At 47.8% G+C, this 22419-nt stretch overlaps 1 protein-coding gene across 1 annotated transcript in view; it reads left to right on the top strand.

The window, feature by feature from the left end:
* The window catches only part of med13a (mediator complex subunit 13a), a 72778-nt gene that overhangs the window by 9065 nt on the left and 41294 nt on the right, over window positions 1–22419 (top strand). The window contains exon 3 of the mRNA XM_079738268.1: window positions 8771–8939. Within this exon, the coding sequence (XP_079594394.1) occupies window positions 8771–8939 (169 nt within the window). The remainder of the gene's footprint in view (window positions 1–8770; window positions 8940–22419) is intronic.

Here is a 22419-nt window from a genome sequence, read left to right on the forward strand (position 1 = left end):
CCCCCGTCCCGGCCTCCCTCCACAGCCACTATCGTTGCAAGCTCGAGGATGCAACTGGAGCCTCATTTGTCCTGGATAAGTCCTTCTAATAGCTGGGATCGTCTGGGCCGGCATCGGCTAAACAGAGTGGGCTATTTGCACGTAGTGTGGTGAAATATAGAGGGCTGTCGGAAGCGAACTATATTTGGACAATTTCAGAGTCACTGCTGCGTACTCCCCTTGTTTGGGCGACAACGCAGAGAATTGGGTAGGATAATTGTGATTTTGTGTTATTTATTTATTTTGCCGGCAATGGGGGGCGTGTATAATTGAATATTGACTAGGAAAGTCTGTGTGTGTGTGTGTGTGTGTGGCTCCTTCGGTTCTCCTCTATCGGGTCCCGTCGTCGCCGTTGTTGCGATTCACAGTGGGCGTTGTTAGTAGTAGTAAAAGCCGCGGAGCCCGCCCGGGTGTTGAAGCCGCCGCCCTAGCAGCCTCAGTCTGTTGTTTAGCAGAATAGCATCCTCGACAAGAAAATCACAACCGCTGCCTCGTCATCATCCCGGGGCGAGCAGGGGTCTTTGACGCAGTCTAACGGCATCCAGATGGCCGATGGCGTCATCCGGGTTTCCTGTTGTGGAATGGCCGTTGCTCGACACGGCAACGATGGGCACAAGCGCCTCCAGCACTGTTGCCCCCCTCCACCCCACACCACCAGCAACCCGCCCAAACCTCCTCCCGACAGGCGCTGCTCCTAGCTGTTCTGGGGGGGCTGCCAACGGGAACAGAACACAGTGGAGAGCACAACAACGTATGCGGATGCCCAAACCCCTTCCTTTATCTGGCTGATGAGGGCCGCAGATATGTCTGAGTTAGCTGCTGCGCGCCAAGACGGGAGGAGGACACAGCTGGTGTGTGTGTGTGTGTGTGTGTGTGTGTGTGTGTGTGTAGTTTAGGGACTATTAGGTGTGTATGTGTTGGCTCTCAGGTATAATGAGGGTAGTGTATTTGTGTGTGTGTGTGTGTGTTGGCTGTAATGTATAATGAGAGGGGGAGACCGGGCTGCAACTTTGTGTCTCCCTGAAGTCCAACCCTGGCTAGCCTCTCAGAGATATCCCTTGTGGTGTGTGTGTGTGTGTGTGTGTGTGTGTGTGTGTCTGTGCAGTGCATGTCTGCGTTCCAGACAGGTTGGCCAGTGATTGACAGTGACGCTTCATTGGCCAGACTCTCCAGGGTGCCCCCATGTTGGCAGCCGTTAATCGACCAATCAGCCTTTGGCATTGGAGCCGCAGACCGTGGCGGCGACTTTAGCCGCCCACCAACCCAGTATAACGTCAACGTCACTCCGTATGCCCACGCCTCGGCTCTGGTTGCAAACCCAAGTTTGTTTTGTATTCAGTGTGTGCCCTTTCTTGAGAAAAAGTTGTTGTCTTATCCGTATAATCTTGCACGACCACTATTAAAAACAAATCGTATTAATTCCTAATTTCAACACTGGGCCGTGAAACACGGAAGTCTGCCTTTTCCCTTTCATGTCGTCAGCCGGAATGGCCTCTTATCCGCTCACCCCAACGGACCCCTCCCATCCCTCATTAGATTAGCGGCCTGTGAACGTCTTTAATTTTGCGCAACTGCCATTTTCTGTGTACTAGTGTGCCAGTAATCCCTCGTCTCTAGAGAGAGAGAGAGAGAGAGAGAGAGAGAGAGAGAGAGAGAGAGAGAGAGAGAGAGAGAGAGAGAGAGAGAGAGAGAGAGAGAGAGAGAGAGAGAGAGAGAGAGAGAGAGAGAGAGAGAGAGAGAGAGAGAGAGAGAGAGAGAGAGCTGAAGGGTTGAAGGAAGGAAGGGAGGAAGGGAAGGAGAGACTGGTGAAGGACTGGAAAACTTGTGGGATCTTTAAGCGTCTGACACTTAATCAGCACTGAAGGATGTGGAGGGTGTGTGTTTGTGTGTCTGTCTGTGTGCGTTTGTGTGTGTGCTCGGGGTGTGAGGCTGCCACAGTGGTAGCAGACCACCATGTCCCTGTTTAACACTGCCAAGGCCAGACAAGCCCCCTCGGTGTTCCCCGACAGAACATTCCAGAACGGGAGGCAACCCGATCCCCTCCTCCGCAGCCTCGACACAGCAACACCGCCCCGCAAACAGGGGCAGATGGTGGGCAAACACATGCATTGTAGTGGCATAACCCGCTGTACGTATTATCCACCTTCTTCTGCCACTGTGGTGCAGTAGCGTGTGTATTCTAATGCAAATATACCCACAGACCAAGGTATGGTTTCCCCTGGGAGGGCGGCACAACAGAATCAGCAGCACACAGATCCTTTCATTACCGCAACGGGCCCGTCAGATGTAGAGAGAGAGAGATGCAAAGAGAGACAGCGATGTGTGAAGTGTGTATGTATTTATGGGTGTGTGTGCGTGTGTGTTTGTTGGGGGACGCAAAAGATGTGTCCTCAAAGTCTGTGTCATCCACGGTTTTGGTGATCAACATATTATTTGGAAGGGATCGAGCGACAGAACTGAGCAGACAAAGAAGAGCTCATTTCGTCAGTTGTGTTGGATTCTTCACTGGCACAATCGTCTCTATAAAATCGTGTTGTTTTTCTTTTTACACAGAATACTTGGGTTGTTCCAGGTGATTTACTGTTGTGGTGTCCTCTGTCACTCTCTGGCTATGGTGTGACTGAGGCTCTGTTTAAAAAAACACAAGTGGAATCACATCGGCCCTGCTTACACCAACCCCTACCCAGGGGGCCAAAGCGCCAGTGCACGCGGGTACTACCGCTGAGACGGGCGTTGGAAAGCAAATCCTCTGTTCCCACTTCTCTTATTCTTTCCTCGTATTTATACAGCATTGAAGTACACAGTAAAAGGAGTAAAGATGACCTCACCTATATTTTATTCAGTCCTCATTAAACGCACGTTGAAAGAGAGTTTGCAGTTTTGTTCTGTTCTATCTAAGACAACTACCTGGATGCATTGCCTTTTATTCTTTGAGCTAACATTTTACACATTGATTTGGTGTACCTGATGTTTGTATCAGGTGTTGAAGCCTCCGTTTACTGTTCTTCGTTTTGTGTCTCATAAATACTGTTTTTGTCGGATTTGATGTCAGCGGATATTCCTTGCTTAGAATTGGCGGGAAGAAACACCTGTTGCCTCTGAGTTCTCCTCCTTATTCTTCTGTGTGTGTGTCTGTGCGTGTGTGTGTGTTTGCGTGTATGTTTGACAGTCCCCCCCCCCGAGCCTTAGACTAGGCCCCAGGATTTGGCGAAGCATTAATCAGCTAAGAGCTGCCACTGAACAGGGGACACACCTGGCTCTGTCCCATTATTGAACCGTTTGCTCCTGCTTTTCCTCGGTGACAAAAGCCATGTTGCTCTTGATTAAATACGAAACCTCCTCAGATGATTGGCGAGGCGCCGGGCGGCATTGTTGAAACGGCAATGTGTATTTTGACACGCGCTTCTGACAAGAAGAACCCCCACCATTACAGGAGGATTCGTGTTTGTAAAAGTAGCACATATCGTCTTGAATTGTTTTCCTTTTTACGAAATTGTGTGTTTGCGCACCCGAATGTAGGCCAACAAAGGCAATCCTCCTGGGTTTGAGTTTCGGACCATATAATCTAGTCTTGAATGATGTTTCTTTCTCGTAAGTATTTTCTGTTGTGTGGACTTTCCCTGCCCATGATTACATAGGGTGTTAAGATTGTGTACATTGAGAAAAACTTCTATTCTTTAAACAATATGGTTAAGAATATTGAAAACAATGTTTTGCATTATATGCTGTATGTACCTATACTGTTATGTATTCCAACATACCTCAACGGGCGAGTTGCATTTGAATATGCAAGATGTTACTTTGATATATGTGAATTATCAATCAACATATTAGTGGAGTTGACTCTGTTAAATCGCCAAGATCAATGTTTGCATAGCAAAGACAACAAGCCTCGGTTTAATTAAACAGTTGTAGGGAAAGTCTGTAAGTAAGTCTTAAGACTTGACATGCAAAATGTCATAAGAGTGAGTAAATAACCCTATTTGCCATAATCCGCCTGCTAAATGGATGCCTAACTGTTTATGGGAAAGCCACACATATGAACTGCAACTCCACCAAACACACAAGTGGGTGATTCATTTAGCAGTAAGAGGGCAACCTCCCACCGTTTCCAGTAAAAGCGAATAACCAAATGAGCAGGTGTGGTGTTGCCAAATGTGCCAGCCACCCCAAAAGAAACGGAAACTCGACCGGTTTCAGATACACTTTTTGAAGTGTGAGTATTGGGGGAACTACCCCCTGTCCAGCCACTTGAAACAAAGACCCCGCTGGAGCAGAACATCAAGTGGTCCGAGCTATTCCTAGAGGACAGAATACATTTATATCAATATATATATAAATGTAATGCCACACACACACACACACACACACACACACACAAACAAACTGAGACACACACACACACACACTGAGACAAACACACTGAGACACACACACACAGAGACACACACCCACACCCAGAGAGACACACCCAGAGACAGAGGTAGTGCTGGCTGGACTGATCTGACCTGCCTCAGATGGGTTTCTCCCGGGTAGTGCTGGCCGGGGGGCTGTGTATCTAAGATAATAATTATCCGGCGCTACACCCTGGTAACCTTGGCTCTGGTTTCAAGGCGCCTCTGTGGTTTTTATTTTTTACTATTAGCTGGTCACGACTTTCACACATGAAATGAGTCGGGTGAAACGAGTGATGGCAGTGATAAGAGTCCACAGCGCAGTGTTCCTGGAGGAAGGAGGGCTGGAGGGGTGATTGACTCGACTTTTGTGCTTAGGGACTAATTTTTCAGGGCTAATCTAGCTCCTCTGAACTCCAATGCTGTCTTATCCATATTCATTCACTCACTCACTCACTCACTCACTCACTCACTCTGCTCATTAATTAATAATGAAGTCGTCACAGAGCACCACTGGATCTCTCCTGTCAGATTTTCCCTCATCTCTCTTCATCTCCCTGTAGATAAGGAAGTTAAATTAGGATGGGCGTTGTGTGTGTGTTGGGGGGGTGGGTGGGGGGGTGGTCCTCCTCCCCATCTCTCCTTCGCTTAACTCTAATCTCGTCCCGGAGCACAGCACCGATTACTAGTATGCAAATTACCCCCCCCCCCCCCCCCCCCCCGAAACGAGACCTGTCGTTCACGTGACCAAATCCTTAGCGGAGACGCTCTGCAGGAATCTGTTCGGGGCCATCCTGAGAGTGCTGGTCTGAAAGGGCCGTGTCCTACAGATGGGGACCGACGCAGGCCCTTGTCCACCCCAGGGCTTCTCCGGCGCATCGTTTGCACTCTGGCTGTTTCACCCCGGAGTTTGGCGGGTAGTGTTTGGGGCTTGAGCGACAGAGTGACGGCAAGGGGGAGATGGAGTAGCAAAACGAGATGGAGGGATGGAGAGGCGTCTGTGGACCAGAGTAAAAGCTTGTCTAAAGGTCAGCTCATTTGGGCTCCTGCGATGCGGGAGGCACACACATGAAAGTGTCCCAGCCATCAGCTGAGCCCATAAATCTGAGCCCAACCGGGCTACTCATCTCTGTCTCTCTCTCTCTCTCTCTCGCTCTCCCTTTCTCTCTCTTTCTTTCTCTCGCTCGCTCTCTCTTTCTTTCTTTCTTTCTTTCTTTCTTTCTTTCTTTCTTTCTTTCTTTCTTTCATACTCTCTCTTTCTCTCTCTCACTACACTTAAGCCCACAGGCGTATGCCGGTTCCTAGCCACCTTATGTTGAGGGAACATAAGGCTAAGGCCTATAGGTGCTGTGATATTAATATTGTTGACCTCCCATGGCTACTTCTACACCGCTAAACAAACAGCCGTGGGGGCGCAGCGGTATTTCCTCCATAGACACAGACTCCTTATTATGGGATGCCGATTTATAGCCTGTGCTGTTAGGGGTAAACACCCACTGCTAGAGTGCCCCTGAGCAAGCCACTGAATCAACAACAAAACCCCCTGCACAAACGCAGTTGCCACTGGGAAACAGCGTACGTAGTTTTCATTTTGGTGTGTACCAGACTCCACCACAGGATGCAACAAATTGTTCCCCATTCACAAGTCGTTCAAGTATCACGCTAAATACAACCGTCATCCCCTTGTATAAATAACCGGTACTCATTTCAACAGCCCTGAGCCACGCCGGAACATGTCTGTGTGTTTGTACGTGTGTGTATGTGTGTATGTACGTGTGTGTACGTGTGTGTGTGTGCGTATGTGTGTGTCAGTTGTTTGGAAGTGTAGCAGATATTTTTTTCCACAGAAAAATGTTGTGCGGCCTGAAGTTTGCTTTGTTCCTGCCTTTGTCCTGCTGGCCCTAACGGGGCCCCCCGGGGTGTGATGGAAACACAAGGATCTGACATTGTCTTGAGGGGAAGGGTCAGCTTTTTACAAGAGGTCATTCACTGTGTGCGCAGTGTTTCTTTATTATATTATTCACTTTTATTTTTTGTCATGTTTTGGACCTTCATTCACCTTTGACCAGCGCACACACACACTCACACTCACACACAGACACAGACACAGACATACACACACACACAATTGCAACCGTAATCAGCGGTCGCAGTTTCTGTATTGCTGCTCGTCTGTCCGTGAGTGGTGTTTGCCCCTGTGTGGCCGCTGGCGTGGGGAAATCTTAGAACCACTGTCTGAAAACATTATTGTGCAGAACCCTGCTGTGAAGACCAGGTCGGGGCTGCTTGTTCCCCCCTGCTGTGCGGCAGACAGAAAGAGGCGATACGCTAAAAATAATCAAAGCAGAAGACTGGTTGGGTTGATCTCAGGAGAAGGACGTCCTCGTTCGCCCTGTACTTTGCCCGGACGCAAACATTATTGTTTTTTAAGGTGAGTCTTCGCTGGGAGCTACCTTGAGCACGGAAGCGGTCTGTGGCGGACCGGTTTTGCGTCTGGATCAACTGGAGCATAGTTGATTGATGAGAGTGGGAGTGTTTCCTCTCGGCTCGACGCAAGGCTACGCGACCGCTTTCCTGCCAAGTCTAGCAGGGGGGGGCTCCTCGAGTCCAAAATGCTAAATCTTCCCGGCGACAAAAAAACCTTCCCCTGGCCTCACACGCTCCTAAACAACCGCTCGGGGGGGGGGGGGGGCCTGGTTTACCTGCTAGCCCAAAACTAGCGCTCTGCACCAGAATGTATTGTACCGAGCGGGCGTGTTTTACCCTAGGGCCCAACCGCGAAGACCGAGAGCCCAGTAAGACACTAGCAGCGGCCGTTAATTACATCACCGACCGGGCCAGAGCACAAGACTCTCCCCCCCCCCCCATCCCCCCCAAAAAATAAATGGCGCCATTAAAATATAACAAAAACAAAAACAGAACCATAAAACAAATGGCAGCAGGACCGCCCAGCGATGAATTGTAAACGCTCGGTGGATACAAGGCATGGCAATGTGGATACATAGTGTGGCTGCCTTTTTTGGCTCTGGGTCAAGAGGTTCTTGGTTCCAGCCCCAGTGCCTGCAAGCATCCCTCAGGAAGATGTACCTGTCCTACCCGCTCCCTAATGGAATAGAAAAAAGCCCTTTAGGACACTTTGGATGAAAGCAATGACATAAACCCTGCCATGCACACGCACGTGGCCCACTGGGTGCCTCCCTGCTTGATCTTGCGGCAGTCAAACTATAACCATGCCGCGGTCCAAGGCCCAAGATGTCCCTTCAGATACAGTCCCCCCGGCTTTGCCTTCTAGGAATCGTGGACGCTCTCCCCTCTCTTTGCTGCCAAAGCCCGGCTCAGTGCCCGGCCCTTGTAGGATAACGCATCTGGTCACAGCACTGTGCAGCCTACCCTGCTACGTCTGCTCTCGAGAAGAAAGGCCGTTCCACTATCAGCGTTTACGACCGTCATTTGCACAGGAAGGGAGGGAGGACACGCCCCATAGACGATCAAGTGTCTCGCTTGCTTGTTGTTTTATGGCCGGCCTGCAGCTACGTCTACCTCAAAGAGGATCCATTGACCTGAGGGAGGCAGGCCCAGGATTTGCTTCTCATGACGCATGCAGATTGTGTATTGAGAAAGGGGTCATAAACTTGCTGTGTATTGGTATTATTTTGTTTTTTGTGTGTTTGCGAGTGTATGTGTATGTATGCGTGTATCGCGTGTGTGTGGTTGGTGTAAGTGCTCTTTGTTGTTGAGGAATGTGAGTATTAGTATTAGAGTATTTGAGGACACATTCTTTCAAATTAAGTCTACGCCATGGGCGCCATTCTTGTCGGGTGAGTTTGTTGTTGAAGCTCTTAACCACTCCAAAAGCCCTTCTTTCATCCTAATACCCCCCCCTCCCCACCCGGGATTTCACTGTACTGATTGTTTCACGTGCAGGACGAGCCATTATCAGACGTCTGTCTTTAGTCATTCTCCCACTAAAGTCTTAGGACACAAATAGCCCCAAACCTAATAACTTGGCATACATTAAATACAAAAATTCAAGTCCACTGGGATAGCCTAGGGTCAAACACTAGTGAGACAGGTTAGACACTAGTTTGCGTCAGTGTTAGGGCTTCAATGATGAATTGTTATGTGCTTTCCTAAGGATAAATTCCGTCTGTATGTGTGTGTGAGTGTATGTCTGCATGTGTTTGTGCTCGCAGATCATTAGCCTATATCATCACATGAGCGTATCTAAAAAGCTCAGGAAGGAACAGGACAGGAAATACAACAAACAGCCATCCAGCGAGTTCACAGGAGGTTAACCCTGTGTCTCTCCCTCTCCCCCCCCCCCCACCCAAACGCAGCCGAGGACGAGGGCGTGTGGGAGAACGGCCTGTCGTACGAGTGCCGCACGCTGCTCTTCAAGGCTGTGCACAACCTGCTGGAGCGCTGCCTGGTCAACCGCGGCTTCGTGCGCATCGGCCGCTGGTTCGTCAAGCCCTACGAGAAGGACGAGAAGCCCATCAACAAGAGGTGAGTCCCGGGGTTGCCCCGCGCCATTGGCTCGCCACCAGCAGCCGCCATTCCCTCTCTCTGTGTCCCTCCCTCTCTTCCTCATCCCCTCTGTCGTGCACTGTCTGGCGTCCATCTCTTTCTTTTCTGTCTCTCACCCAAGCTCCCTCTCCCTGTCTCCTGTTGTTATCGCCCATGCTCTCTCAACTCTCCGTGTCTCTGTCCCTCTCTCTGTATCCATCCGTCTCTCGCACTCTTTGGCCTCTCCCACTATCTCTCTTTGCGGGGGTGTGTTTTCCTCCTGCAACTTCTCATTTTCCATCCGCTACCCCTGTTGTTGTGGTCACTGCAGAACGCCCCCGAACAAGGGACTGCCATGCCCATGGAATGCAAACACAGAGGCGGGACTTACAGCTGAACGTTATTCTAATTGAATTAAGAAAGCTTTTGGAAACTTGACACGGGTTCAATTGACTTATTGAACCCATGACAGGGTGATTATATCCGGACTGTGCACTTATCCTTGAAATGCCATTTCTGTGCATGCACCAATCGGGCGGACAACATGCATATCCATACTTTATACAGTATGTGGGGTTGAGGCATGAAGCTGTAAGCTTAAAACATAACTGTGTGGTATTGCATGAATTCATTTTGCTCTCAAATGTTCTAGAGAAACACAGTGTGCGATTGTGCAGCTCTTTGCTATTCATCAACCTGGTTGTCTCATCCCTGTTATTGAGAGTTAATTTAAAGGTAAAACGTATTATATACACAACTACGATGACATTGACCTGACTTAAAATGTTCTGTTCTTGGCCCGGATACTTGAGTCCCATGACTTGATACCCTGGCTCTACACAGACATTTCTCCTCTCTGGCTCGTTTTGTTCCCTGCGAAACACGTGTGTTGTTGCTGTGGATTCAGGAGGTCAGGTGACTGAGGGGCTTTGCAGTGTGTGTGTGTTTTTCTGTTTGTGTGATAGTGTGAGCCTGCGTATGCGTTTAATGGGCCTTGAAACAGGAGCTGGGTCGTGTACATGCCAACGGCAGACAAAAGTACAGCATGGGTGTTCTGGTTTTAAATTTCCCATCTCCAAACCTGCGCTCGGAAACTAAACATAACCCACCCAGACCAGATAATGAAAGATAATGAAAGGGAGAGATTGTGGATGGCTTGTCATAAACAAAACAATAAAGCAAAGCAAAGCAGTTTTTCTTCCTGAGGCGCGGATGCTTGATGTCACTCTCTGGTTTGAGCTCTCTCCCCATCAGATTGTCTTTTCTCTTTGCACCCTTTTCCCCGTCAGTCGTTACAGCATTCTGTCTTAATTCTGTCTTTTTTGCTGCCCGCGTCGATAGTAGGGTGCGCTCTCACTCTCCCTTACGCTCTCACTCTCTCGCTCTCTCTCTCTCCCTTCCTCTCTTACTCTACCTCTCCCTTCCTCTCTCACTCTACCCCTCTCTCTCCCATTCTCACTCTCCCTCACTCCCTCACTCTCTCTCTCTCCCTCGTCTCCGAGCAGACTGGGCAGGTTATAAATAGTGGTTCAGCCACCCAGAAACGCAGAGTCGCGGAGGATGTTGTTGCCTCCCTCCCCTCCCCTCCCCTCCCCTCTCCGCCCAGCTCCTCTTGCTTTGTTCTTCTGCAACCTCCGCAGCCTCCCTGGGACTACAGCAAACAAAGCCTCGCCGAGCTGTGACGGAAATCAACAACAAGATCTCCTTTATTTGTCCTTAAGCGTGGAGGGGTGTTTAGTCGTGCGACGTCGCTGGCGCACTCGGCTCTCATCTCCGGGGAAATATTTGTCTTGTGGTAATCAGTGCTGAATGGGGCTGTTACAGTCAAACACTTTTCTTCTGCCACCTTGTTTATTTATTTAGTTAGCATTGTCACGGTGCACTTCACACTCTCACCACCCCCACCCCCTCCCACCTTCCCCATTGGACCAAAATGCTGCTGTTGAAGTAGTTAAATGCAGCAATTAGCTTTAGCTCTGTAATGAGTTACCTGTGGCTCGTGCTGGTGATGGCACCTAGAAAGCTAGCATTTAGCACACATTGCTCTGGGTCGCTGTGGTGAAGACCCCTCCCCCCTCTCGGCTTGATTGGAAATTATTAATCAGTCGACGGTTGATCAAATCTGTAATCATGTAACAGGTACTAGCTGTTCTTCGGGTGGAAATAGTTTTCTAAAGGAGCCCTTCCATGATGATTTAGGACATCATTTATCAGATATTATCCGTATGAAGAGGAGCACTTGGCTAGACTGCTCTTCTCTTTGGGTACTGCAAGCCTGCATGCCCTGGGAACCAACAAGTGGTTCTTCAAGAGCAGTCTGCGACCCTGCCCCGCCACACTCCAACTCCTTCCCCACCTCATCCACAGCAGCACGCGATCAAACATCCCCTCCATTACCAACAGCCCCTGTGCCACCACCACCCTCACCTCCACCCCATGCGTCACTTTTACCCCATCCTCCCTCTCTTCCTTCTCCTCCTAGAAAGTCCCTGTCAGCATGCCATGAGATCCTCATCTAAATCTAGCAGAGTAAATCAGCTTTTTACCACCTGCCAGTTTAAAACTACGGAAGCCAATTACTGCAACAGCAGAAAAGTTATCTTGTGTTAATGATTTACGTGATACTGAACTCATCTCATAAAAATGAAAAAACGATCACGTAATAACAATACTTTCACGGTCATAGGTGATACAGAACTTTACCTTGTAATAGCAAAGAAACTCAGGGCATTTCTGTATGGACAAGGGATACTTAGGTGGTGTAGTATAATTAATTAGGTTTTACTTTCTTTGTGTCTTAAGACATTTTCAGACAAGCAATTATCGGAGTAGATAGTCACCGGCCGTGACATCAGGGAATGACTTCCGTCATTGGATGTTCTCGTAATTAACTGATTCATTCCGAATCCAATATTAATGTCATCGTTTCCTGGTTATCTCGTGATCGTTCGGTACCAGGTATATTGACCAACAACACTTTTTCTGTTGTGGCAGCAATGCGCATTCGTACGACAGACTGCATTCAATTTTTTTTTCTGCTCCCTCAATAAACACTTCATCCCTGCAATGTCATTTTTTTGTTATTTATTCAATAGAAAATTATATTAAATAAAGAATGTTCCCGTCGTCGCATTGGGCGGGGGGGGTACTTGAGTTTAAACAGGAGAGGAAGTGCACCCTGCTGCGTGTGCCGTGCAGGCTCTTCTCGAGAGGGGATGCTGGATTACAGTTAATAATTAATGTGCAGGGGCTGAAAGTGGGTGTGTTTAATTCATGGATTGTTGGTAGAGCTGCCGTCTGCTGGATTAACATCACGGCCCCCTTGTGCAGAATGTGGTGTTACATTATTAAGTTGTTTCTAGCAATTTTTCATCATATTGCAAACAATCATTGAAACACTATAATACCTTCGGTAGTGACATGGGGTAAAAATCGATAACATAATCGTTATATATGCCACCTGAAAGGGCTGTTATCAAAAGCATGTTAAAACACTATGAGTTCATACATTTCTTAGCATGGGTAGTTAGAATCGATTGATGATCGATTGATCAATCAATTAATCATCAGGGCTACCCATATCTGCCCTGCTGTCCTGATCCCAGGCCATCCTTAATATCCCTTTAAGCTGGCAAATGTGTTCCAAGTTAACCCAGACATCAGATTTCTTTCATTGCCTATTGATTTGTATTGACGCTCACTTGTGAAGGTTACATGATGTGATGGAACATCGACCCGTAGAGAAGAGTGAGCATCCAAGGCCGCTTCCAAACACTGAATTCAAATTGAAAGGTCCCTTGCATTATGTTAATACACCGGATTGGCGCGTGTGTTTGTTTGTGTGTTTTTGTGTGTGTGTTTGTGTGTGTGCGTGTCAGAGATTCCCCACATTACTAGGGCAGGTCTTGCAGCAATGCTTGCAATACCTGCGCTGAATGGCCACTCGTCAGTCCTTTAAATGGACTGGCAGCCTGAGTGACACCTTTTAATTTGCAGAAAGAGCTGCAGTCATCATTATAGTCCCTGTCACCTGCGTGTGTGTGTGTGTGTGTGTGTGTGTGTGTGTGTGTGTGTGTGTGACTGAGTGAGTGAGTGCACAGACAAACAATGCGCACGGCCCCTATTGGTTGAGCCTGTTGCTACTTGACATTACCCAAACCTAAAACCTCAGCTGGTTTTCAAATGCTTACATCACTCACTCTCTCTGTCCCTCCCTCTCTCCCTCCCATCTCCCTCTCCTCTTTCCTTTCCCCCTCTCTCGCTCTCCTTCATCCCTCCCCCCTCTCTCTCCCGTCTCTCTCTGTCTCGGCAGCAGTGTGTTTTTTTTGTCTGTCTGCAGTTGGTCTGATGCTACCTCCCTCTAGACAGGCGAGGGAGGGAGGCATAACTCCTCCCGGTTGTCATGGCAGCAGTAAAATGCCTCTTGGGATTAAATGTTTCCATGGTGAGGGTTAATGCTTCTGCCTTACTGGCTAGTTTAAGGCCAATTATGCCTTCCTTAACTTCTTTCTGATGTTCTATTTTTTCTATTTTTTTTGTTTGTATTAATGTAGGTTTTTTATACATACATACATACATACATACATACCTTCGTACACACATTTGCAGTGTGTTCAGGCTGATATTTGTAATCTTTTTAACCAATTATCTATATATATTATATATACATAAACATTTATATATTCACAGGGAGGGAGGGAGAAAGAGAGAGAGATTTGTATAATTTCTTATTTGTGATAGGCATTCATCCCACACAGTCACTGCTACCAAAAAAGTGAAGTGGGTTCTAAATAGGGCTGGGTAAAAATTTCGATTCATCAGTGCACTGCAATTTATTTGTTCTCGATTCAATTTCGATTCAGAATTCTTTTGAAATCGATTATTTCCATAAAAAAGAAAAAAAAGAAAAGAAGCATACTCAGTAATTGTAATCTAGAAGCGCGTATGCCTAAATGTACATTCACTTTTTCATTTGTCCATGTTATGATTATTACTTTTATGCTGCAAGTTTAGCTTAGGAACAATACTATACAATGGTGTATTCCATTTTTTCTAGTTAAAGCACAATGAAATGGTTCATTCATTTTGAAATGGTTAATTCTAAATAAAATTTAGGTATTTTTGTCATCTGCACGTAATATTGAATCAATATCGAAGCAAGTGGATCAATATCGATATCGAATCGAATCAAGACCTAAAGAATCGAATTGAATTGAATTGGGAGGTACCTGGCAATACCCAGCCCTAGTAAGAAACCAATCAGAACTGCTCTTAGTAAATAGTGGCAGAGATGGCAGTCACTCACTGGAGTAGTCTCTGAGCGGCAGTGCTGGCTGCATACCAACATAGGAGAAGAGCTCAAAGCAACACCTAATGTATTGCAAACTCTACACAAATATTTGCTTTCAACTGTGAAGCATTTTACTTTAGTATTTTACATTGTGCTCTGTGCCAGTTTACTCGCCTCTTCAATGAGACTGTAAGATTGCATCAACAACATCTACATCATCATCAGCGTCTCACATCAAAAACTCATTCGTAGTGGGAGAAAGCCAAACACGCATAACAGATTTGTATTTACCCAAAGGGCCTAAATAGATGGAGTAGGCCTCTCGTTACTTCCTCCACCCATCTTCCCTCACACCTTGCTGTTCGGGCGGCAAGCACACACACTTGCGATGGCAAACCCCCCCATCCTCCCTCCCCACGAGAAAAATAAACGCAAGTCACATCACACGAAAAAATAAATCATTCGTATAGTCGACAAAATGCTTTGTAACAGAACTTAAAAAGAACTCATTCGATACTAGTGTACTTATTTTCTCTCTCCCTCCATCTAGTCATTTCTGCTTCTCACACACCTTTGCTTTCTCAAGCACAATCTCAAGCACAATACCTTTTCTTTACCCCCCCCCCATGCCCATAATGTTCACTACATCTTCCCAATGTCTTTGTGACAAGTCACACTACCCTGCGCTGTACTTGTTTTTTTCCGACTTGTTGTTTATTGAACACAAATGGACATCAGCTCCAGAGCTCGGCTATCGGTTTCTGTGATGACTTATAATCAGAAAAACCTATCGGCCGTGCCTTGATGTGAGCACTCTGTTGATCACTCTTTCACTCTTTCTCCTCCTCACGCTTAGTCACACAGAGAGTCATCGCATCGCATCACAACAACACACTGTAATGAAATAATAACGCCTTCATGCCGGGCGCTTTGTTCAGCGTTTTTCCCTGCAGAGGTGGGTGTGTGTTTACGTGAGAGAGAGAAAGAGAGAGAGAGAGGGAGGGAGGGAGAATAAATGCATCATTGGCATCCGCACGTGCACCAACTCACGCTGAGGTTTCTCCTTATACTACAGCACGTTTAAGTGTTCCTATGCAACTCAATACGTCTCATGCACATAATTAAAAACACACGGTTTAATTATGTTTCTGTGGGAATTCTGTTAATAAAGTGTTTTAACCGTAAGGCCCAGGTATCGGGGGACACGCTGCCCTGCATCCGGCACACGCAGTCTTCCTGCACACGTCTCTGTGTATGTTTACGTGTTTGTACAAGTACGTGTTAAGTGCTTGAGTCTCCTCTCTCTCTCTCTCTCTCTCTCTCTCTCTCTCTCTCTCTCTCTCTCTCTCTCTGTCCTGTTGTGCTGAGCCAAGAGAAAGCGGAGAGCAGTGCTTCGTTAAGTAGGACAGTGCAGGATAAAGGGCCCACTGCCTTTAGTCTGGGGCTAAAGCGCTAAATTTATCTTCCCCGGTGTTGCGCATGTGTACTCACACAAACACAGGCAGACACACACGCATGCACATACACACACACACACACACACAAATCTGCTGGTCAACAGTCCTCCGTGCACGCAGTCTGCGTCGGTCTGTGCTGACAACGCTTACATGTGCGTGTACACGTTGCGCCTGTTGGTTGAGCACTATGACGGGGCCCATGCGCAGTGGACGCCCAGCCAAAGAGCACAGCACCCAGTGTGCACTACGTCACTGCATACGCGTGGAGGTAATCCACACCACTTTCTTCAGCACCTTCCTCACCAACAGGTGAATCACCCCCCCCCCCCCCCCCGGGCTTCCTCTGTTGCTGTAGCAACAGGGCACCGTGCATCTCTAGACCTCAGAATATAATAATAATAATTTTAACAATAATAGTAAAGATCATTGCTTTTATGGCACTCTAAACACCCAAAGTGTGTGTGTGTGTGTGTGTGTGTGTGTGTGTGTGTGTATGGGCGGGGTGGTGGGTGTAGCGCCCACCTGGGACCAAACCCTGGCCTTCGCAGTGGAGAGGTGGGCCATTGAATGAATGAGTGAAATGTCCCCAGTGGGGAGCATGCGCTTAGTGCTGGGGTCTAACACTGAGCGCCACCCGCTGGTTCAACAGGTCCAGCGGTCGGTTTATTACCCGTCAAATAGTTTTCATTGGGTCTCAAGTACCCGATCCATCTCATTTTCTTTGCAAAGAAAAAAACGTGACTTCCCGAGGGGGCCAGCCACATGCATTGAAGACACGTTCGGTGCATCAACAACTTATTCGATTTGTCACGGAACGCAACGAGACAAGAACGTCATTAATCTCAAATAGCTGAGAAATGAGTAATGCAGGGCCAAAAAAAATGCTTGGTGTCTGATTTCCGAGGCTTCCTGCCAGTTGTCCTGATTTAGCACCATAACTTCCATCTGCATAATGTTAGCCAGAGGGCTGAGCGAGAGAGACGGAGAGACAGAGGAAGAGACGGATAGAGAGGATTCCTTTTATATCCTTGAAGCTCACAGTCTTCATTCATGCAATTTTTGCATTGTGTGGAATAGCAAGTACCCTGCTGGTTTGCGAGTAAGGCGAGGCGTCTGCAGAGGCTCGTAGAAGCAGCAGACGATGAACAAGGCGTCGCAGTTAATCCTTTACCCTTTTACCCCTGACCCCTGACCCCGTCCTCAATTCCCTCTTACCCCCCCTCACTGCCAAGTTTCTTAGAAACAGTTTGTGTGTGTCTGTGTGTGTTGTGTGTGCGTGTGTGATTAATCCAGAGGTTTGGACAAATGGCGTACATTTGAGGCGCAATCCCTTGAACAGTAGCTGGCCTCTCGCCCAGGTCTGGCAGAGCCCGCCGCTAGGGAGCGACGGCCATGTGGCCAGGAATACCGGCCGGGGTATCGACAGCTACTGGGCAGGATAGCGTAGCGCTGGCCAGGGTGTTCCCCCCCCCCCCCCCCCCCCCCCCCCCCCCCCCCGCCAGCCAAACAGGTAGCCAGTCCCCACAGCCTCTCTGTAGGCCTCCTTGAGCGAGACACCGAACCCCCCCCCCATCCCTGCTCCTTACCGGCCTGTATCTACAAGTCACTACAACCCCATTAGATCAGACCAAGCTCCTCCTAAAGGACTTGAGGTAATCACCATTAGGGGAAGGGTCTGCAGTAATGTGTTGACCACGGCTGGACCGCGCCCCGCGAGAGTATGCCACCTGAAACAAACAACCCGTGGAATTAGGCGTCGTTAAACCGTGAAGCTGGGGCGGTGGGGGACGTTGGGGAAGGGGAGGGGGGGGGGGGGTGGGGGAGTAAGAGAAGATTACTCTACAAGTGTTGTGGCTAATATGCTCAGACAATAGCCGAGCGTAGCGTCTGTGAGCTCACAGAAGGAGGCTCAGCGTAAACCCTCGATAAGGCCGGCTAATTGGTCGAGGCCGCGTGTGCGCTGAACCTTTTCACGGCGCCGGCCGGCTGGAGCAGGCGGCCTAATGACACAGTACGAGTGTGGCCGCGGCCGCACTCGCTGCATATGTTACACCGGATCCAATAATGCAGGGTGGTTCTGCGCCCCGCAGCAGCGGTTCACCTACTATGGAGGAAATCTGCCTTACAGCAAAACCAATTTCCATTCCCAAGCTCTCGTTCAAGCCTCTCTGTCCTGTCCATGATGGCACACAATCCCATATTTTTAATAGATTAAACAACTGCAATGAATTCATATCTGTTCTAATGGCCCTGACGAGGGATCGATGACGGTAACGAGGGTGCTTTTGATTGGCTCCTGCTCGGGATGGCTTGAGGCAGGGTAGTCGGTTGCTTTCACGCTTACTTCATCATCCATTAATAGAAGGAAGCCCTTGTGACAAAACTGCTCCATATCAAACCATCTGGGAGCGTGCACGTGTGCCCTGCACGGCCCGGGTTGAGAAGAGGAGAAAGTATCTGGTTCAGAATGTGTCAACAGCAGGTGCACCAGGGAACCCTGGTGTGTGTGTGTGTGTGTGTGTGTGTGTGTGTGTGTGTGTGTGTGTGTGTGTGGTGTGTGGTGTGAGTGTTTAACATTTTTTTTTAAATGCACCCCAGCTGTCAGTCATGTGTGTCAGTGTGTGCGCACGTAGGTCTATGTGCCATTTCTATCAACTTGCATGCCATCAGGTGTCTTCCTGTGTCTGCTTATTCTCTCGCTCCCTTTCTCTTTCTCTCTCTTTCTTTCCTCTTTATTTGTTATCTCTCCATCTCGTTCTCAGTATGACTAATATATGGGGCTAAATAGCTCCCCCTCACTCCATTTGGGGCCGATAGGTCAATTGGTGGTAAAGATTGGTGTGTGGGGGTTTAAGAGCGAGGGACGGTTAGCCTGATCCCTTCCTGTTAGTTCTGGGCAGTAAGACCTGAAATTGTTAGGGTCATGTATTTTGCATCCAATATTTCTTTTATTCAATATAACGGGAAATACTTTAGATGTGTGTGTGTGTGTGTGTGTGTGTGTGTTTGTGTGTTTGTGTAAGATATACAGCAATGCGTGTCCCAAGCCAATTGGGAAGAGGTCTCTTCAGGTCTCTGCTTAAATGTTAAATAAGTATTAAAAGTAATGCTTCGTTGCTTTCAATTTCTTTCTTTTATTCAAGAAGAAAAACTAGCCCCATATGTATTACCAAGCAGTAGTATTTCAGTGTAGTGTTTCTCTTAGTCTTGAGTGGGATATTTTCTAAAAATAATGCTATAGCTCTCAGGTTTGGCGGTTGTGTGCGTGTGCATGGATGTGGTGACTTAGCAGACGTGGGGTGGACTCTCTGTGGTGTGGTGATGGTCATACAGTGTGAAAGAGGATATGTAATAAGACCATGGAAACTCTGTCTCCTTATCTCCCTCCCACTCTCTCTCTTTTTCTATCTCTCCTGTTCCCTCTCTCTCCCATTCTCTCTCTCTCGCTCTTCACTTTCAAATTTTGGTTTCCTCTGAAATGAAACGTGAAACTGACCACTCTAACAATGAGCAGTGTGTGTGTGTGTGTGTGTGTGTGTGTGTGTGTATGTGTGTGTGTGTGTGTGTGTGTGTGTGTGTGTGTGTGTGTGTGTGTGTGTGGTGCTGGCAGGATACTCCATCCAGATGCTAGGCTATGACACAGAGCCTGCTAGCAGCCCAAGGCCGCTGGATGGGCGGCTGGAAGCCAAAGTTTGCTTCGTACATTGCACTGCAGCATCAGCTAGCTCTAGGTTAGTTTCAAGACGTTCCACTCCAGCGCTGGGTGGAATGCCAAAACGAATAACATGGTTGTTTATGGTTTATTTATAGTAGCATTGTGTATATTTTTAGGCAGAGTGGAGAATATGTTCTTTGGGAAATGCAAATAAGCAATCATTTTCCCCCAAAAAATACTTTTTAAAGTAAATAAGGGAAAGACGTGTAAATGCTGAGGGTGCATAAATGCCTGAGCAGTCTTATTCACTAGGGCTGGGTCGGTTTAAAACATGGTTTGATAACTAGTCACCGAAACGCCTAGATGAAGATTAAGATAACAATTGCGATTGCAATCTCGCAGTCAACCAGCTGGGTCTTTAGCAATTACAAACGTGGCAAACGGTGGCTATGCTATGCTAGCCATGCTAGCTTTTGCACATTTTCACATTTCGTTCTGATATGATCTGATATCATCTGAGATGCCGTGAAAATAGACTGTTCACGCTACACCGCTCACTCTCTATGGTCCTGGTCCACATGAAATCCATTGATCCTCAGTGAGTCTGTTCACGACCGCTGCCTCTCCTCATGTAGTACATTCAGAGTCGGGTGGGCGGGCCAGGCGGGGTCATGTTTGGTGGGAAGACGGTTTGAGAGTCTGTGTGTGTGTGTGTGTGTGTTCCCTCACCCCCGCACTAGACCAGATAATATTATTACCATCTGAGGAACCGCCGTGTCCCAACTGTCTGATGTTGGCCAGGTTCGCTGGACCAGAACACAACTTGTTTCACACCTTGTTGTCGCTGACACTTTGTTGGTTACATCTGTTTCCTCCAGCTCACCGTCGAAAGAGAAACACACTCGCAGAGCTGTGGGTGTGTGCGCTAACCCGAGTCAGATCTAGCCAAAGATTTTGCGTGCAATTTGGAACCAGGCCGACACAGAACCCCACGAGCAGTGTTTCCTTTGTTTCGTTGTTGCTTTGTTTGATTTTGCTCGCAGCACTTGCAGACGTGAGTGTGGCGTCTGTTTTAGCATCAGGTCGAATGAGGGCCCTTTCACTGATTACGCTGCAGACAGTGCAACATGCAGGGACACTGGTAAAGTAAGATTGTGACTTGCCTACCCCCCTTTCTGTAGTGCTGGTCACACTAGTGAGAGACTCGCCCCTTGTCTTGTTCGGACCAAAATCGACTTGATACACGATCGCATGGTTGCTGCAGTGTATGTGTTTCAGGCTTTGTTTGTGTTCTTTGTAATGCTACACCTCTTGTTTGCCAAATCACAGAGGGAAGTAGTGACCTCATGTCCTCGTGCACAACTGTGTGTACACGTAAGTCACGCGTACACACACGCGTGAGTGGTGACAGACCGTAATGCTAATTATTTCTGTCTTGCTGTCTGTCCGTCTGTTTGTCTGTCTCCACCAGCTGTCCTGCTAATGGGTGGGCTGTCACTCAGGCCCATGTACTGTCCCGCCCCTCATCTGGTGGAACATCATGCACACACACACCCACACACACACACACACACATACAACCATCCAGGAGGCTTACCAGGTGTGTGACCTGTGTGTCTACCTGGTCTAGGCAGGTGTAATTTAGCACCTGACCAGCCGTGAGACACTGCCTCAACCAGGTCTGTGCACATAGCTCACTCTCTGACGCAAGGCCAAATGTCTCACAGGCAGCTGACATCTAACAGGCTGTGACTCACAGGCATCTTCTAATCGCTCCTCTACCACGTTCACAAAAAGGAAAGGTGCTCCTGCGTTTGTAGTAGGTTAATACTATATTAATACCCAAAGGGGAAACAGCATGGGGAGAAAAAATTAAGGAAAAAAGATCTCCATGTCAATTAGTGGCTCTACTAAAACTATCTATCATCGAATGAGCTAACACAACGAGATTGTTCCCATGGCTCACTGTTGGGAGCCTTTTGTATTTGCGCTATTATGAATGTCACAAACTGGGTGTCGTTGGTGAAATTGTTTATTTGGAAGAGTACTGCTTATCAGCGTAGGTGTCGCTAAAGACAACGAATGAGAATCTTTGAGATTGCCGCTTTAAATTAAAGGGCCCCTGGTATACCGCCAGGGGTGAGCGGGATTAGCCACTACAAGCCATTAGAAAACCTGCCTTTCCATGTGCCTTAGCGCCATCACAAGTGGGAAAAAAGGCAGATCTTCAAACGCCTTGTAATGGCTAATCACACTCACCCCTGGTGGTATAATAGGAGCCCTTTAAAACAAGGATAGATGAGGGGTAACATGAAAGGTGATGTGGTTCGTTGGACTCTAAACTTCATCTGCATATTACTAGTAATAATATTGGATTATTTTTTCTAAAATAAATGTCATCAAATCGTGGAAGGGCTGTAAATGCTGTCGGGTGAATACACCAGTACAAGTGTACTTGTACTGGAATAGTACAAGTGATGCGTTCCTAAGTGATGAAATGTGCACCGTGAAAAAGTGTTTGTTCCTCTCTGGCTGGTGTGTCTCCTCTCCCTCTCCTCTGATCCAACTCTATTATAGCGCTCTTTGTCAAATAAGATGTCATCTGGACCCAAAGCGAGAGACTTAACTAAGGCAGTCAAGATGAAGAGGCGGAAGGAGGGCATCTTCAGTGCGCGTAGGAGGCTTTATCTTGCTTGCGTTCTCTCCTCTCTCTCTCTCACTTCATTCTCTCTGTCTCTCGTCCTCATCCCTCTCACTCTGGGAAACCAGTAAATCCTCTGCAGAGGTAGGTGTACCTGAGAAAGAGAGAGAGATGGAGACGGGGAGAAACAGAGTGAGAGATTGAAGAAAGAAAAGAAGCAATGAAGATATTTGCTTAACCAAATCCTCAGCAGAGGCAACCCGACGTTTATTCTCTCTTAAAGCCTTTGCTCATTCCTTAGCTCTAGGTGTTGTGTTCACGTGTGTGTGGCACAATGGATTGAGATCAGGTCGTGCCAGAGAGTACTGTCTCTGGAGACAGATACACCCTCTCCATCTCCCTCTGTGTCTTCCTCGGTCTCTCTCTCTCTCTCTCTC

This window comes from Pollachius pollachius, assembly GCF_949987615.1.
Source record: "Pollachius pollachius genome assembly, chromosome: 6".
In the NCBI taxonomy this organism is placed as follows: domain Eukaryota; kingdom Metazoa; phylum Chordata; class Actinopteri; order Gadiformes; family Gadidae; genus Pollachius; species Pollachius pollachius.